This window comes from Chaetodon trifascialis, chromosome 14 (assembly GCF_039877785.1).
Source record: "Chaetodon trifascialis isolate fChaTrf1 chromosome 14, fChaTrf1.hap1, whole genome shotgun sequence".
NCBI classification, from domain to species: domain Eukaryota; kingdom Metazoa; phylum Chordata; class Actinopteri; order Chaetodontiformes; family Chaetodontidae; genus Chaetodon; species Chaetodon trifascialis.
The window spans coordinates 776,377-795,833 of NC_092069.1; the positions used below are offsets into that span (position 1 = coordinate 776,377).

Genomic DNA, 19,457 nt, shown 5'->3' on the forward strand with positions numbered 1-19,457 from the left:
TTGACACGCCTCTGCAGCATCGCGTGGCAGACGGGGACAGTGCCTCTGGACTGGCAGACTGGGGTGGTGGTCCCTCTTTTTAAAAAGGGGGACCGGAGGGTGTGTTCCAACTATCGGGGGATCACACTCCTCAGCCTCCCTGGTAAAGTCTATTCCAGGGTACTGGAGAGGAGAATCCGGCCGATAGTCGAACCCCGGATTCAAGAGGAACAATGCGGTTTTCGTCCTGGCCGTGGAACACTGGACCAGCTCTATACCCTCCACAGGGTGCTTGAGGGTTCATGGGAGTTTGCCCAAACAGTCCACATGTGCTTCGTGGACTTGGAGAAGGCATTCGACCGTGTCCCTCGCGTCATTCTGTGGGAGGTGCTCCAGGAGTATGGGGTTGGAGGCCCTCTGTTGAGGGCTGTACAGTCCCTGTACAACCGGAGCAGGAGCTTGGTCCGCATTGCCGGCAGTAAGTCGGACCTGTTCCCAGTGCATGTTGGACTCCGGCAGGGCTGCCCTATGTCACCGGTTCTGTTCATCATTTTTATGGACAGGATTTCTAGGCGCAGCCAGGGGCCGGAGGGGGTTCGGTTCGGGGGCCGGCAGATTTCGTCTCTGCTTTTCGCGGATGATGTTGTCTTGTTGGCTTCCTCGAGCCAGGACCTTCAGCATGCGCTGGGGCGGTTCGCAGCCGAGTGTGAAGCAGCTGGGATGAGAGTTAGCACCTCCAAGTCCGAGGCCATGGTTCTCGACCGGAAAAAGGTGGCTTGCTCCCTTCAGGTTGGAGGAGAGTTCCTGCCTCAAGTGGAGGAGTTTAAGTATCTTGGGATCCTGTTCACGAGTGAGGGAAGGATGGAACGTGAGATTGACAGGCGGATCGGTGCAGCGGCTGCAGTAATGCGGTCGCTGTATCGGTCTGTCGTGGTAAAGAAGGAGCTGAGCCGAAAGGCGAAGCTCTCGATTTACCGGTCAATCTACGTTCCTACCCTCACCTATGGTCATGAACTTTGGGTCATGACCGAAAGAACGAGGTCCCGGATACAAGCGGCTGAAATGAGTTTCCTCCGCAGGGTGGCGGAGCGCTCCCTTAGAGATAGGGTGAGGAGCTCTGTCACCCGGGAGGAGCTCAGAGTAGAGTCGCTGCTCCTCCGCATCGAGAGGAGTCAGCTGAGGTGGCTCGGGCATCTCTATCGGATGCCCCCTGGACGCCTCCCTAGGGAGGTGTTCCAGGCATGTCCCACCGGGAGGAGGCCCCGGGGAAGACCCAGGACACGCTGGGGTGACTACGTCACTCGGCTGGCCTGGGAACGCCTCGGGATCCCCCCGGAAGAGTTGGAGGAAGTGTCCGGGGAGAGGGAAGTCTGGGCGTCCCTGCTCAGACTGCTCCCCCCGCAACCCGGCCCCGGATAAGCGGAAGATAATGGATGGATGGATGGAATATTATTCACATATATAATAGATAAGTTATATATCAGATATACTTACTTATATATTAATACTCTATAAATGATTTATATATTTTTTCATTTTCTGAAATATAACTTCTATCTATTGTTATGTTTTATATAGAAAAATAATGTGTTCATTAGTCAGTATTTTGTTTATATATGCAAATATTTATATATATCCTAATCATATATTGTCTCTTCAAATTATTTAAATACTTGACTTTACTGCCACTATCTGCTTCTGCTATCATATATTAGAGTGTGTGTGTGTGTGTGTGTGTGTGTGTGTGTGTGTGTGTGTGTGTGTGTGTAATGTGTGTGTTTACAGTGTTTGTAAAATACCTGTCTACAGTCTAGGCTAGATCAGAATATTTTATTACTATTCAATTCAATTCAATTCAATTTTATTTGTATAGCGCCAAATCACAACAGAAGTTGTCTCAGGACACTTTCCATATAGAGCTGGTACAGACCAAGCTCTTTTATCTACAGAGAACCAACAATTCCCACACGAGCAAGCACTATTAATCCCATATGAATATTAAAATACACCAAACCATTTGTCCTGAATCATAGCTACATGTATGACGTTTCCAGCAAAAAAAAAAAAAAAAAAAAAAACACGTGAAAATCAGTTTAGTATTCAGAGAGTTACGATGGATTAAATGTGGACACTTCTTTGCACCTGCCGAACAGCACTGAGTGGAGCGGGTGACCGGTCCAAGATGGTGGCCCCAAAGCTCGTCAGCGCCAATAGGCAGTAGTGGTTGATGCGGCGTCTACTCTTTATATGTCTATGGTCTGGTCCTACAGGACCGGTCCATCCCTCAGGTCGAGTCCCCCTAGTGGCCTGGCGCACTTCAGTTTTGTGGAGAGAATTTGCAGCGTTTGTCTTTTGCTGTTGTTTTGGGGTTGTGCTTGTTTTGATATTTGCAGAATTTTTCTTTTACATTTGTTTTGTGTGTTTGTAAGTTTTTGCTTCTGCTTTGTTTCTGTGATTGCAGCACTTTTCTCTTGCAGCGTCTTTCTGTTACACTTGTTTTATGTGTTTGTGTATTTTTGGCTTTGCATCATTCCAGTGTTTGCAGTGTTTTGCCGTGTTTGCCCTTGTCGGCTACCGTAGTTAATGAATCCTTCATTACTGAGCCAGGGAAGGTGTTCAGGCATTTTGTTTAGGCAGCCCCTTTGCAGGGTTACTGGCCTTGCTGTTTTATTATCATTTTGCCATTTGCGGCGTGTTTGCCCGTGTCGGCCACTGTAATTAACACATTGAGGGCAGAACAAAATATGATTTTATTTAATTTTGACAACAATAGAAATTTGTCATATAGACACACATGATGGCTCAGTAGGCCCATAATATAATGTGTCATACTGATAAGAACAGAGCCAACAAGGAGACTTTTACGATTTATTCTTTCACAGACCTTTGTATTGTACATTTCAAGAGAATGAATGAGAGAATGAAGAATTGAGTTCCTTTTTTTGCACTGCAGCTTTTGGCATACGCTACACTCAAGCCTTACGTTTCTCAAAAGATAATTAGACTGACCTATTTAGACAAGACAATGCTGACAATCTGCCTGCAGTGTTTTCAGCTAACCATGTCTGAGAGAACTGTAGGTCCAGTGAGTGCACTGAGGAAATTTAGGGACAGAGTGGCTCCAGTTTTCGAACCAGCTTTGTATCATTATAGTGAGGGTAGTGTACGCAAATGAACAACACCTGCTACAGGGCTGTTGTACTATGCCTGCCTCCAGATACAAAGAGTGTAGAAGTGAAGAAGATCAGAGGAAGACAGCCATTGAACTTCGATCAAACTGTCAAACTAGGCAGTGCTGATCAAATATGAATTGATATTCTGCAGTGTTTCCCCTACCATTATATTATGGGGGCACACTCCCACCAGCTGACAGAGGGTGTGCGTTGCACACTTTGTGGATAATTGTCATAAAAAGAAATGTTCAGATATTTAGTTCAATGTACAGTTCAGTTATTATATTGACTGGTGTCATTAAAAGAAATACATGAACACCATGAATCCTTTACGTGTTTGTGACAGTTAGCTGGGCACCAGTGATGCACTGGGTGGTTTTCACCACCCATTGCAGGGCCTTTCCGCTCAGAGGCTGTGCAGTTGCCGTACCATAGTGAGAACAATCAGAGCCGGCTCCTGCCTAGGAGCCGCTTTGGGTTTTTTTTTTGTTTTCTTCTCAACTTTTTTTCCGTTCAAGCCACACGTGATTGGTCAACTACATGATGTGAGGTGGCTTCAGTGTGTACGCACTGAGCAGGAGGGGGAGGAGGAGGGGTTACAGACAGAGACACATTCAGCCTTTAAAAAGCAATTTTCGACTGGCCATTCAATAAATAGGTTGTAAAAATAAAATCTGCAGTCAAGTAGAGTTGGGCGGTATCCAAATTTTGATACCGTCAAACTTTCCCCACATTTTCCCAGGGTATACGGTATTACTGTGGCTAATTAAAAATCACTTTGCAGGGCAGCGTGACATGCGCGCAGTTCAGACGGTCAATGCTCCTAACTTGCAGCATACCAGAATGAGAAACTCAATTAAAAGCCTCTACCAAGCATTGCCACCCAAACGACACATAATTCATACCCCACGAAATTACATGTGCATTTAACGACAAACACGAAAACAGCGCACGTCAATGGCACTGCATCTGCTGATTTCACCACTTCACGCAAACCACCAAAGCCCGGTATCATATGAAAGCAGAAAGTCTGATGATCACGAAGATGTCTGCCTCCACACTGTGCGACGAAAACTTGGCGAGCTGGCAGCCAAAGAATACCACAAAAAAAACTTTGCTAAATCATAAAGTATGTCTTACCTTTGCTGTTTTGTGGTCAAAAGTTACATTCCAGCCCGAAAAAACGCTGCTAATGTCTTCTATGACTCTGCGTTAGTTTGAGATCAATCACGAAGGTCCTGGTTGTTTACATAAAAAGGAGGGGGTTTCTAGATTGGAAGGAGAGCTCTTCATGCAATAACCTATCTCTGGGGTTACTTCCTTCTGGGTCGTCATTCGTGTTTCTATGGTGAATGTGGGCGGGTCGCTGAGCTATTGATCGGCGTAACCACGCAGTTAGTTTCACCGCTCCGTCTCATGAACGAGCAGAGCGCTCAGAGAGGACTCTGCTGAGCAGCCCGAAGTGTTATTTTACAGTTTTATTTGCATTTTGTCCTTTTATGAAAGCTAAGAACAATAGCAAGCAGAAAAAAGGCTGAAAAAGCGTTTTCAACAGAGGAGTTTCTCCGTGTGCTTGGACAAGATAACGGTACTCTGCTCAGACGCGCCCATATGAGCACCTGGACATACCTGTGTTAAAACACCTTACAGCCAACTCTCATCAAGCATGTCACCAAAGTCTCTTTTTTCCATCTGAGGAACATTGCTCGGATTTGCCGCTTTCTCTCACAACCTGCCGCAAGAGTGCCTCATCCACGCTTTCAAATCCTCCCAGTTGGACTATTGCAATGCTCTTCTTGTGGGGGCACCAGACAAGACCATCAATTGGCTGCAGTACGTCCAAAATTGTGCTGCAAGGCTTCTCACTCAACCTCTCCCCGTGAGCATATCTCCCCTGTGTTCTTCAACCTTTTACTGGCTCCCCATCTGCCAACGAATTAACTACAAGGTCCTTGTTCTCACTTACCAAGCCATCCACTCCACCAGTCCTTCCTACCTATCTGTATCCCGGCCCACACGCACCCTCTGCTCCTCCAGCTCTCACCACCCTTCTACAGCCTCGCTAAAGACTGGTCACCATGGGAGGTCGGGCCTTCAGCTGCACTGCCCCTGCGCTCTGTAACAATCTCCCCACCTCCGTTAGAGAGGCCAAGTCCATTTCCTCCTTCAAGTCGCTCCTCAAAACCCACATTTTTAAAGTCGCTTACGAGGATTTCCTATGAGGTTTTTTTTTTTTTTACTTTTTTCTCCCTCTTTGTTGTTAAGTGCGTTGGTTCCTAGAAATGTGCTATACAAGACTGATTTATTATGATCGTTATTATTATTATTATCTGGGTGGGGAGCAGTTTTGATGGCTAGTTGGTTGTTGTCCCTGTCGAAGCAAACGTAGAAGTTGTTGAGCTCGTCAAGGAGGGAGGTATTGCTGGTTGGTGGGGGCTGTCTTTTTTGGCTGATGGCCTGGCCTGGATGGCCTGGATGTCCTGCCACATGCGGCGGGGGTTGGCAATGTTGTGGAAGTCCTCCTCAATCCGTAGCTTGTGAGCGTGTTTAGCTTCCCTGATGTCGCTCTTCAGGTTAGCTCTGGACGAACTGTAGGCGGCTGCATCACCAGATCTGAAGGCAGCGTCACATTCCTTTAGTAGGAGGCAGACCTTACGGTTCCTCCAAACCTTCTGGTTGGGGAAAGTCCTTATCTGTTTGTGGGTGATGACATTGTCAACACATGTGTTAATGTATTCCAGAACAGAGGAGGCATATGAGTCAATGTCAATGGATCCTGATTCCAGCATGGCCCAGGTGGCGAACAAACTCCAGTCTGTGTTTTGGAATTGGTGCTGGAGTGTGGTGTCCGCTCCCTCTCGCCATACTTTAGCAGTCCTCACTGATGGCTTCACATGTCTGATGAGTGGTGTGTACTTGGGGAGTAGAAACAATGAGAGGTGACTGTCCCAGGTGGGGGAGGGGGTTGGCTTTGTAAGTCTCAGGAATGTTTGTACAAACATGGTCCATGGTTTTGTCTCCTCTGGTGGGGCAGGAGACATTCTGGTGAAATTTGGGGAGAACAGTCCTCAGGTTGGAGTGGTTGAAGTCTCCAGCAACAATAAACAGTTTGTTGTTTGTGGATAGCAGCATACAATTCTTTCATTGCTAGTTTAGCATTAGCATCCAGGGTGGTATATACTGCAGTTACATTAGAGATCGACTGGTATGGATTTTTCAGGGCCAATACCGATACCGATTATTAAGAATCAAGCGAAACCGATAGCCGATATTTAGAACCGATATTCATTTGCAGCAAAAATGAAAAATTTGGTGTCGAAATTTAGAGTAACACACCTGGGATTAGAATGAATACAGTATACTGTTTGTTTGTTTGTTTTGTGTACACTGAAAAAAAGACCTTAACTTTTTGTAAAATAACACAAACACAAAATCTTAATTGAAATTTCTTTAAGTTTAATTATTTCTAAAACAAAAAGTGCAGGGGCCTTCCAGCAGCATTTCTTAAAACTCACTCAAACAAATAAATAAATAAATAAATAAATAAAAATAGCCCTCCCTGAATTTTTGAAACAGCAAAATAAACTGAACTGAACTGTTCTGAAATTTGGGTCTGAGTTAGTACTCCCAATTCAGTAGCAGGAGACATGCTAGCACCACAGTTTTCATATCTTCGAGCTTGGAAAAGCCTTTCATTACACATGTGAGTTGTAGACGCAACAATAAATTTACTGATTGAAAATAAAACACACTGAGAATAATCTTCTCGACGTGTGCTCTCTGCCTGACTCATATCCCTGGACTTTACGAGAGACAGGCAAAAAGACGATCATCTAACACCAGTAGTTAAGTTGCTGCACCATAGTGTAGCGAGAGCACGAGCGCTAAGGGAGAGGCCATTGTAAACAAACAAGGACACGTTAGCGTGTACTGTTAAACTTATAGGCTATAATCACCTCCAGGTCATCATGAAATACGCCTTGTTGAAGTTGTGAACAGTTTCATCTTCAGAGCCAAACAGCAGAATTCAACAGGTTTTCCTCCCTTATGCTTGCTATAGTCTACCTACTGGTATGTTGTTATGTCTTTTTTTATTATTGTTAAGTAAGGAGCTTCAGGTCATGTTCACTTGGTTACGTCTTTTTTTGGGGGGGGGGGGGGGGTGACACTATTTATCTTGCAAAGTCGTATGCTTGATGTGATTAGACAAGTAGGTCGGTAAAATTTGAACTCTGGGCTAGCATGTTATCACTGAAATTAATCATAAGGTTGTGGTATTTTTTAAAACTTCATCAGAGAGGGTTTTTATTGCAACTTCAACTGACTATCGCCTTATCTCTGCTGGATCACTGGAGCAGTTGTCTGCTTCTCCTTGTCTGTGGCACTGCATGTAGAGGCTTCAGTGTTGATTGGCTGTCACTTACTCACTTCTGCCATGTAGCCTATCAGTGAGGGCTGTGGGCAGGACATTGCTACACAGCCAAGAGTGGTGACTTCAGGCGGAGAGACGGCTGCATCAGAGTCAAAGGAGCGTGTTTTGAAATACTTTAATTAATTTTATTGGTCATCGGTGGAAAAAAAGGCAGATGCCGATGATCAAAAATGCTGAAATGCCGAATCCCTAGTTAACATAGTGGACGTGAACTCTCTAGGCAGATGAAAAGGCCTTGATCATCAGTTATTCCAGATTATCAGAACAGTGGCTCCCAGAGATAACAGAGTCTCTACACCAAGATTTGTTTACATAGTCCTCCGCCCCAATCTTACCGAAGTGCTCTGCCATTATGTCTGCTCTGAAGATGTGGCGTCCCTGCAGCTCTACCACGTTTTCTGGGATGCTGTTGTTAAGCCACGTTTCAGTGAAACTCATGATATTGCAGTCCATAAACATCCTCTGTGATGTGATCTGAAGTCGTAGCTTGTCCATTTTGTTCGCCAAAGGTCGAACATTGGCGAGGAAGACACTAGGTAGCGGTAGCAGGTGCACGGTTAGCCTTAGCTTAGTCCGTAGATCTCCACGCTTCCCTTTCCTTTGTTTACGATCTCGCCGCCGGCGATGGTCGCTTCCAGTCGGCATAGCTGAGTTGCTCAGTCTCGCTGTCCTGGCGATCTCTTGGGGGAGCTGCAGTTTTTGTCGAATACACCGCTTGTGCATCGAAATCTTAAATCCAAAAGTTGCTGTCTGGTGTAGGACGTGTTCACAAAGCTGTAATGAGTGAACAGGCTCAAAACCAGTTGGAAAATAATAACTATATCGCAAATTCTAGTGAGACGCTGAGTCTTGCATTGAGCATGCGCCGCCATCTTGAATTAACGTCTGCTCAGTGATGCCTGCGGCATTAATTTTGGCTGATTGAGCTTCTTCCTTCTGCTATGCATGAAAGGGCTTAAACCCAGAATAGCTGCTTCCAGCTATATTTATTATTACTGCTATCATTATCAGGTATAGGGCTGGGCGGTGTAGCCAAAAAATAAAATGGCGGATTACTCTATGGAGTGATAGTCAGTTTACACCTCTGTTCGGTCTCCTGCTGCTCTCTATGGTCACCTATGCCGTGCTTTTATGTAGCCAAATTCATTGTTCTCTTTCTGCTGCGAGACAGCTGAGTATGAAATAACCACTACACATTAACCACCCTTCCAAATCTGCAGAACATCTACACCAAGCAATGCAGATCAAGAGTCAGGAGGATCGCCCAGCCAACCCAACAACATTCTCTTTTCCCTGCCGCTATCAGGGAAATGCTACAGGCTGCTCAGAGCCAACACTTGGGTGGAGTTTCTTCCCACAGGCCCGCTGCTGAACGAGGACTGACAGGTGTTCCACATCTCACTTCTCTGTCATGTCGTGTGGGTACTACTAGGGAATGTGGATATTATTATGTGGGTATTGTTGTATTGTCTTAGTTGTTTTATGTAAACAACCAGAGAAAGGTACTTAAGCGTTTCACTACTGGCTATACCTCTATAACTGAGTGATTGACAAATAAACTTGAAACTTGAGATCAGGAAGTTGAAGTACTTGGACAACAGTGACACTGAGAAGCAACCATATGCCCAAGGAGCCTGGCCCCTCAGATGTTTGACACCCCCCGTGAGAGCTCATGGGTCTTTCCAGAAGACTTGGACTTGGACTTGGAAGGTTTATACACAACAGCATTGCTACAGTACTGTCAATCACAGCAATGCTGAACAGTTCTGCCTTTTAACTAGATGGTAAGGCTATCCATGCAGTTTCATTGATTCCACATAGTAAATCATTCTGCCTGCTTGATAAGAACTGTGTTCCTTCTATACCCACTGGCTTCAATTACAAACGTTTCAGGCAATATTTTAGTTTAATCAATTCTCATATACCTGCATTAAAGCAGCTAATAGTCAGTGCTTTGTAAAGATGTTTAATATCTTAAATAAAATAAATAAATGACTCGTTTTATCACAATCTTACTCTTGGTAGGAGAGTAAAGCCTCTAACATTGTCAAATGATAATCTAGACAAAAAGCGAAAGGCCCTTATTCTGTGTGGCACTGGCAAGATGTTGCCTATATCTGGTCTATTTAATTATTATACATGATTTCACAGGAGAACAGTAATTGTAATGAACTGATGGAGGACCTGCAGAAACTAGTAACCAGTTGCAGTACCAAAAGCAGACAACTCCATCAGAGCACAGTGAGTTAGTGATGTGATGGACGTAGTCCATAAAATCGAAATCTCGCTTATAATGGTGAGAATATATGGCCAACTTCAACATCTCAAATAGCAGGCAGTGCCAATAAACATGTAACATTCATTGTGTACACAGCTTTTAGACTCATAAAGACAAAAATCACAAACAACACCAGTGCACTGGTGCTGACTATTGTACTGAATATTCTACTGAATCCACATGGTGTTAGAGTTTGCATCTGCACTGTCAATATATTACTATGACAGTGTTTCCGCCACGAGTAGGAGTGGCGGCCGCCATTCCTAAATCCTAGCTGCTGCTCCTTCAAAGAGAAAGACAGCTGATGAATATGACGCTAGTCAGTAGTGATGTGTTGGTCGCGAACGAAACGGCTCTTTGAAGTGAACGATCGGAGCCGGCTCCTGCCTGCGAACCGGAGCAAGAGCCGCTTTGGGGATTTTTTTGTTTTTTTTTTCGTTCAAGCCGCATGTGATTGGTCAACTACATGATGTGTGGTGGCTTCAGTGTGTACGTACTGAGCAGGAGGGGGAGGAGCGGGGGTTGCAAGCACACACACATTCAGCCTTTAAAAAGCAATATTCAACTGGCCATTCAATAAATAGGTTGTAAAAGTAAAATTTGCAGTCAAGTGTCATTTGTTTATGCCGCCATGACTACCCAGAGAGCCTGCACCCACTGCTGAAAAAAAAATCCTAGAGGAAACACTGCTATGATGCATAAGTTGTGTTACTGTCCAGAAATGTATGTATGGAATAAGTGATACGTAGGCTGCTAAATAATCCGAAACTCTCAGAGCACTAGCTTATATGCAACCATGACATTTACCATGGAGTTTGTAGGCTCTGTATTTTCACAAAGCAAACAAAAATGTGATGCCATGCTGAGTAAAAGGCAACTACAGCTGCAAGGAAAATTTCAGAGGAGGTTTCTGTAAGTTCTTGTCTGAGCCAAGATGATGAGTGAACCTGGCTGCTGGCCAGTTCAACCAGCATCTGAGTGCCATGTGTGGACCTCTCCTCTAATTCTCTCCCTCTCTAATCGATGGAGTCATTTGGCTTTGTGACACATGCCAAAGTGGGTTTGCCAAGGACTCTGAGGCGTGCATGAGTTGTTCTTAGTTAAACAATAACATGGCTGACTCCTCCTTTGGTTGGACGAACAGTGAACCAGGACCTCCAAACATGGTTGCAATGTTTCTCTGCAAAACACATCCTGTATAAAAATGACAAGGATTTTTTTCTTGCACTGCATAGGTGCAGAACAAGAGCAAATCAAAATCCTACAGAGCCAAAAGGATTTGGACAGCTAAAACTGAGGGCCATTGCAAATAAAATGCAAAAATTGATTCGCGGGCACAACACATAAGACTAGGGCTGGGCGATAAAACGATGACGAAATGTTTCGACGATATGACGTATCAATAAAAAATGCGATCGACAAAACATTCGATAATTTTTTATGGGGGAAGTTATGAAGCAAGGCTGGTTGCATGAACAAAGGCACTCGCTCTCAGGTAACCGAGCAACGTAGGGAGTAATCACTGAGCAGTGGGAGTGACACGCTAACACGGCAATCATGTAACAGTATCAAGTTCTGTTGCGCCATCTCGTTGTCTTGTCTTCGATTCTTCGCGAGGAGTGAGACGAGAAATAGAAAGTGAGTGCAGCAGCAAACGAAGAAATTGTTGATAAAACAGGGAAAGTCAGCTCGCCATTATGGAGTTTTTTGGATTTTATAAGTCGGACCGTAGTCAGACCAATGTGGTCTGTAAATTATGCAAGACTGTTGTCCCCACTAAGACCGGTAATACCACAAACTTGTTTAACTACCTTAGCCATGCTCACCCTTTGGAGCGTAGCCATATTCGGCAGCGTTCAACATCTGCAACCGCAGCACCACCGCACAAGCAGCAAGACCACCATGCAGAGATACTCTGCTTCAGCGCCTTATGACAAATCATCTAAAAGGCACAAAGACATAACGGAGGCAGTGGCATATATATAGCTGCTTCCGCTGAGTACTGTGGAGAAGCCAGATTATAAAAATCTTACACATGCTTTCATTTTTTTTTTTTTTTTAAGCACACTTGCAATAAAAATATAATTGAATAGTTCATGTATGTTGTATGTTTAGAGTAAGAAGAGTGACTCAAGTTATTCATATGTCTAGGCTGGTTTTATAGTTCAATCAGTCTTACTGTACTGTCTATCATGTTTGTTTTTTGTATGTTACAGATGTCAAGTCTACCTCAGTTTCTGCTATGTTTACAAAACACTGCACATATTCGAAAACATTTTATTCACCAGAAGGTGAATCAGCTTGTGAAATTCCTGGCACTAAACCTGCAGAAAAAAAGTTCTCAGGTGTCTCTCTGTTTACATTTTTACCCTTTTATGTACATTTATTATTTGATTATTTTCCATGGTTGTGTTGACATTTCCTTTCCTTTCTGCCTTGATAGCTAAGGGGACTATAATCAGAGGAAGGTTAAATTTAAAATAAAAATGTTTACATTTAATGTATTTTTCTCCTGGTCCTTATTTTAAATAGGTCAGAAAAAATTTCAATAATTATCGATATCGACCTATATAAAACACTTATATCATGATACAGTTTTCAGCCATATCGCCCAGCCCTACATAAGACCTATCTTTTTTTAGCTGGAGACTTAAGTCACTACCACATAATACAAAGACCAATGACCAAAAATGTATGGCACGGTATTTTTCTGAGTTATAACGGTTTCACGGTATATGACGGTAATTTTTTTTCTTTCAACTGGAAGACAGATGTTTTAACACAGGTATATTCAGGCAGAGATTTGGGCAGAGTACCGTTATCTCCTCCAAGCATATGGAGAAACTCCTCTGTTGAAAACAGTTTTTCAGCCTTTTTTTCTGCTTGCTAATGTTCTTATCTCTCATAAAAAGCCGAAATGCAAATAAAACAGTAAAATAACTCTGTTATCCTCTGTTAGCACTCTGCTCATACATAAGTAAATGAGACAGAGCGGTGAAACTAACTGCGCAGTTAGACCAGTCAATAGCTCAGCAATCCATTGGTCTATTTTGATGATCGACACCTCTATTGACCAGCCAGAGTCAAGAGATTCGAGGGGCAGCGCCCCTACAGCTATGAAATAGCTATGAAATAGCTGTAGGGCAATAGGGCTCAGTGGTTGTGTGATTTGCATGAAGTGGCGAAACAAAGTGGGCATACGCTATTTTCGTCTTTTTGTTACAAGACATGCTTGCGGCTAAGGTGGTGGAGCAAATTGCTCATGTTGCCTCCTCCGGCGCCAACTTCAGCCTGACCAAAAAAAAACAAGTTCTGTGTCATCATGTTCTACTAGTTCTGCAGCTTCGATTTTGGAACTTACAATGTCTGTCCCATCCACCTTCACCGTAACGTAACACCAGAGCACTAGAGTTTACCCTCACCACGCCCGGCACCATGCCTGTTTAGAAGCGCAACATTGAAAATGGTCCCGTCTGAAACAGTGTCGCGCGGCGCACAATTCCGGACATTGTGTAATCACATACACCGATGTGGCAGTATATTAAAAATTCATATAACAAAAATATACACCGGTATACGGTGTGAACCGGAATACTGCCCAGCCCTAACTCAGAGTACTTAAAGTTTTTTGATTATACTGTCATACAGATACAACAGGTCATTTTGAATTTTGAATTAAGGTCCAACCAGAATTCAATGTCTATAGAAGATATATTTTCAGGAACTGAAATTCACTAGCTGCCCTGCACTGGATGGGGACAGGAAGGGGCCAGTGGGGTTCCTTTCAACAACTATCTTGGACCCAATCGCTCTGTGCAAATGAGCAAAGCTTTGGGGATTTCTGGCTTTACATTCCATAATGCAGCAGACTGAGCGCCTCACAAAGCCTGACTGCAGCAAATTCCACACAATGGAACTCCACTTTCCCTCCCTGACTCACCAACACTGTCACTCAGTCAGACCAGGACACTGTTTTGGGCAGGAGTAAAAGACATTAAGATATTTAAACAGAGAGCAATGGCTGGCTGCTGCTCCACAGGTACTCATCCATGCAGAGTTCAGAGGAAAGTGTCGCAGAAATGTGTCTGCTTATCACAGCCATCACCAGGCATAACCATGCTGTGCAATCAACCTGGTGAGACAGTGACACTCCAACTGAACTGCCTTAACACCTTTCCTACACCCACAAACCCCAAATTCCACTCATGATCTGGACACTCATTCCAAAACTGCCATTTGGTCAACACACACAGTTGCTGAACTGAAAGATAGGCCCACACTGCACAAAGACACATTTATTAACTTTGTGCAAACCTCTGTGAATTATGCAGTTTCAAAATAGTTGTTTAAATTTAACTGATTTTAACTTTCTGACTAACATTAACATTACATTGGAATACAAGCACTATGCTTTGCAGAACTACAAGGTAGGTACTTCTTGAACTAGTGCATTAACAAATTCAAAACTGACTGATATGTTCGCAGATCTGCAAACACACATTTGCAGTATGGGAGTAATGGCTAACAAGTCCAAGTAGGAAACACAGGGCTACAGTTACACAGACAAGCTTTGGCCATGTAAGACTTGCTATGTTGAGTACTGTCTTGAGCTGCTAAGGTAATACCATTTAAACATGTAGTGTGTATTTTGTGCTGGCAACACAGTGCTCCAACTCCAGCAAATCCCTGAAAAGATAAGCAGCAGTGAAGAAATGTAATTTACTGTCCTGCCCATAACAGAAAGTCCTTAGAGAAAACAGCTGAAAAACAAATGTAGGCCTGAAAGAAAAAACGAATCTGTGAAAAAAATTTGATGATTCTTGGTCCAAGTGTCATGTAGAAAGATCTTGGCAGACAGCCTATGTGCAGTGGTACTTCTGAGCCAAGAGTTTTATTCTCTACTGCACTGGCCTTGAGGAAACAGAAAGAGATATTTTGACTTTCAAGAAGTTGAAGATTATGTTATGAATAGATGAGTTGGAGTATATTTTCATGTTTAACAACTATTAATGTGTAACTATATTATGTTACCCAGGATCAGGTTACACTTAGTGTATGCCAAAGGCTTACAGTGGATCATCTCATACACTTACGATATTCTTTTAAATTCCTAGAATTGAAAGCTGCCAGGTGCCAGATACAGCACATAGCCACAGGTCAAGTGACTATACAGCAAAAAAGGTACCACTGCTTAATCCAGCAAAGCTCTCAGAATCTAGAGGTAGAGCTCAAGCCCTAAGGTTTGAACTGTTGAGGAAAAGCTTGAACTAGTGCTGTGCAATATTACGATATATGTCGTAGTGCGACAGAAAAATGTCTACCGTACGATATAATCCTCTATTGTTTATATCATTATTTTAACGTGTGGGCTGTGGTTAGCTCAGATAATGTAACTGTAGCAACACTACTGCTTTGCGGTAGCAGTTTATGTCACCTGCAAGAACTCTTTTATGGCACTGCTAACGTTTTCAGCCATGCGTGCGAGAGCCAGCGGGAGCATAGACGTAAACAATGTAGCAGAGATGGCGAGCAAAGTGGACGCTGAACCAATAGAACCCAAAGAGGAATTGGTGCCAAAAAAAGGGAATAGAAACTCCATTGTTTGGCACTGGTTTGAATTTAAAAAGACAGACACCGACCAAAAAACAGTAATCTGCAAAACATGCCGCCAACAAGTCGTTACTAGCGACTCAAACACATCACAGCATGAAGAACAGTACAGAGACAGCGTTAAAATGCGACAAACTACTTAAGTTAAACCACGAAGTGATGAAACTGATTGCACTACCAGATATTTTTGAATGGTATTTGTCCATTTGATATTCGTGTTTTATTTATTTTATTTTTAATTGTTTTGTAATTGGCGAGTAACAAAACAGAAAGTAGTAACAAAAAGAGGGACTCTGGCACTAAAAAGACTTTTTATTGTTTTTTAATTGTCCCTTTATATATAAAATATGTGTTTTAGAAATAAAAGGAGAAAAGATCAGAGGAATTGGCATTCATTTCATGTCTGTATATATATATAATTTTAAGTAAAAATACTATATCAGGATAGATATCTTTATTGGGATATAAAATTACCTATATCGGGATATAAATTTTTGTCCATATCGCACAGCACTAGCTTGAACCATACTACATTATCACCAAACAAGAGAAATACATTTGAAAAATTAGAAGCTGTAAACTGTACACTCATCTGCATACAACTTGTCAGTTAAATTACATGTTTTCAGTCCACATTATATGAGGCTTAATTTGATCAGCCAGAGCAAGCAGACCACAAACTGAAAGGACACATCTTTTGCTCACATACAGACATTCCTCTCAATGGTGTGAGCTCAAATTCATTGTGAAGGAGTTTTCCCATTGCAGATGATGTGTTGAACATCAGCAGAATGAGGCAAGGCCAGGTAGGTACTGCGTTCATGTGCTGACATGACAGCTGAGCATGTGGAAAAGCAACAAGTGGCTGCAGCCTCATACCTCACCAGAGTGAAAGCTTTTCGGAAACCACAGCATGCTATCCTACTCTGATCAGATTTAGACACATCCTACAAAAGAAACCAAACATTCCTTTCATTACTGTCGTGAGGGATGGACTTTAATCTTTCCTTTGAAGGCATCTGGATAAGTGTGCACCATGGGTTCCCTGCAAGGCTATAGGCAGAGCCCATATGATAGAGGACAAGGCTAATTCTGATTATGCTGCTGTAGTACAGGCTGGTTGACATGCCCTTTTGCCCCCCTGCTTAAAGGCTGAATGAAGCTATTTATAGGCCTATGCATTATGGACAAAAATTCACAAAATTGCAGTGGCCAATTAATGGGTGCCACATATGTGGGAGACTTGGCAGATCTGGAGTTCTGTGTTCTCTTGCTGTGGCTCTGTGAAACTGTGGCCAGCTACATCAGAAAGGAAATTGTTTAGTTGGGTGACTGTAGCAGAGTGCTCCTGACAACCATGGCACACTCACAAGTGCTTGTCAAGTCAGAAGTACTTATTTCCTTTCATCTCTGAGGGAAAATCAAAGAACAGAGATAATACTGTGCAACAAACCCTTCCAAAGTGATAGCTTTTCTGACAACAGAGAAGACACCAGCTTTAGAAACACCTCCACAGATTCTCTGTTGCAATCCATTGTTAAAAACAAGCCTATTGGTCATGCCTGACCTTGAACAATGATCATCATTGGAAATTATGTGCACATATCTCCAAAAAAAAAGCCTTATATGTTTTACATTTGAAACCATTAAAGCACATCTCCATGAAGGGGATGTTCACACTTCCTGTGGTTCCTCACCTCTCTCATGCTAGGACCTCTGCTACAGAGCCTCTACGGTGCTCGCGGCTCATTTCACCACCTGTGTGACCCTAGAAACCCTTTTCATTAACCTCTACACCCAAAAGCTGAACTGACTGGCAGGTGTCATAACTTTCTGAAACTTCCCGAGACATTGGAAAAACATCTGCACTACTACAGGACCGATGGTTTCCACAAGCCTTTGTTTAAACTTCAACTTATATACGCGATTTAAGGTCCAAAGTTTGGTTTAACATCGTGATTCATTTAGGCAAATTAAATCAACCATCGTAACTTTACCAGGACTCAATTGTGGAAAAATACACAGGCTTTGAGCATTCCATGCATTACCATCTAGTCTGCCCGGACGGTCGGCCCCCATTAGATTTAAGGAAAAAGCTACTTACAGAATAGTAGTCTGAGGAGAAACTGCTGGTACGGTTTCCAGATTTAGATGCATACATCTCACGGTGGTTCGGAAACATAAACAGCGACTAGGACAACAAACTACAAACTGTGGTCCGCTAACAAGCAATAAAAAAGCCGCCGCGAGTAGACACGGAGAAAACAGATGGCTAGCCCGTAACGCCATTGCTAGCAGTGAGCCGAGCTTAGCAGATACCGCCAGCTGCCCCACTCGCACAGTCGCAGCAAATTAGCTCAACTGGGAGAGACAGGGACACATGCAGGCGAGAGAGAGAAAAGCGGGTGGGGGGGACAGGAAGACGGGGGAAGAGAGAGAGAGAGAGAGAGAGAGAGAGAGAGAGAGAGAGAGAGAGAGAGAGAGAGAGAGAGAGAGAGAGAGAGTGTGTGTGTACGGTGTGTTACAATTCTTTTTACTTTTAAGTAAAAGATCTGCTTTTGGGTAGCTGTTTTCTCACATGCAAAGCCAATAGTAGTCAAATTCAATGGAATAAAAAGCATTTGCCTCTGAAATGTAATGGAGAATGAAGTATTATAAATCTAAATATTCACGTAAAGTACAAGTATCTCAATACCAGCCCAGAAGCAGAGTAGTAGAGTACTTGCGTACAATGGGCCTACATTTATAGCTGATGCTTTTAGCCAAAGTGACTTACAACAACCATGTGGAGAGAACCCAAAATTGCAAGAATCATGCAAATACATCAAACTTCACCAATTATGTTTAACTGCTTCATGTTCTATATTGTTGGTTCTCTGTAGATAAAAGAGCTTGGTCTGCACCAGCTCTATATGGAAAGTGTCCTGAGACAACTTCTGTTGTGATTTGGCGCTATACAAATAAAATTGAATTGAATTGAATCGAAAAATTGAATTGAATTGAATTGAATTGAATTGAATTGAATTGAATTGAATTGAATTGAATTGAACGTCAAGAGAATCATTTGTGGGCCAAGGTGCAGTCTGAACAGGTAACTTTTCAGTCTGTGAAGGAACACCTGTGCTATCCTAATGTCAGTGGGGAAAGTTTTCAACTAAACCAGTACATGCAATTCAGGACCATGCAATTAGTTAGAGCAAAATGTAAGGCAGCCATTAATATTATGAGATGGCTACACCTGTTTTTATTCTGTCATGTTGGAGTTGCTGCCTTGATTAAGCCTTGAGGGAGACTATATTTAAAGATGCCCTCCAGACATGTTTTAGGATGTATCGAAAATGCTCTACTTTTAGTAATAATTATTGTCTGATGTAGTTTTTCCATGTTTTGGACACAGTTTGTCTCCTACTTCACTGACATGTCAATTCTCAGTGTATGTGTACTGGAGGCATCAACTTTCCACATCTCGTTTGTGTTAGTTGAGTAATAGACCAGAATTGGCTTCCAAACAAGTTGTGATATCACAAATCATGCTCACAGGCCACCTTAAAACAGATTTTCAATGAGCGCAGGCAAACTTTCCACAGTAAATGAATGTGAAAACAGCCTTTTCATTTCAAAATCTGTCATTCTGCACAGTGACACTCAAATATTCAACTGTTGGAACAAGGAGAAATAAACATTTTTGAGTGGAGATTACTTTAAATCATGTAAATAATGCTCAGATTTTCATCTACTTTGGAGGAGACCTAGTGGCAGTTTTGGGTGGGGGCCACACTTGCAGCCTAACATGTTCTTGTTTTGTTCCGAAAACACTTGATGGTGGTGTGTTCACAGATCACTGATGTGATTGTGTGAAGTGAGACAATGAACAATGACAAAAGGTAAAGTTTTGGATACCCTATAAATAATTGTAAAGCATGGGGTCATCATTTCAGCCAGAAAACTGCATTACAGCTATGCCTTACAAACATGAACTTTTTAT

At 42.9% G+C, this 19,457-nt stretch overlaps 1 protein-coding gene across 1 annotated transcript in view; it reads right to left on the reverse strand.

Annotated features, from left to right (window-relative positions):
• The window catches only part of LOC139342278 (peroxidasin), a 119,542-nt gene extending 101,707 nt beyond the window's left edge, over positions 1 to 17,835 (reverse strand). Inside the window, exon 1 of the mRNA XM_070979290.1 lies at positions 17,577 to 17,835. Coding sequence (XP_070835391.1) covers positions 17,577 to 17,761 — 185 coding nt within the window. The 5' untranslated portion in view covers positions 17,762 to 17,835. The remainder of the gene's footprint in view (positions 1 to 17,576) is intronic.
• Between the last annotated feature and the right edge of the window lie 1,622 nt (positions 17,836 to 19,457).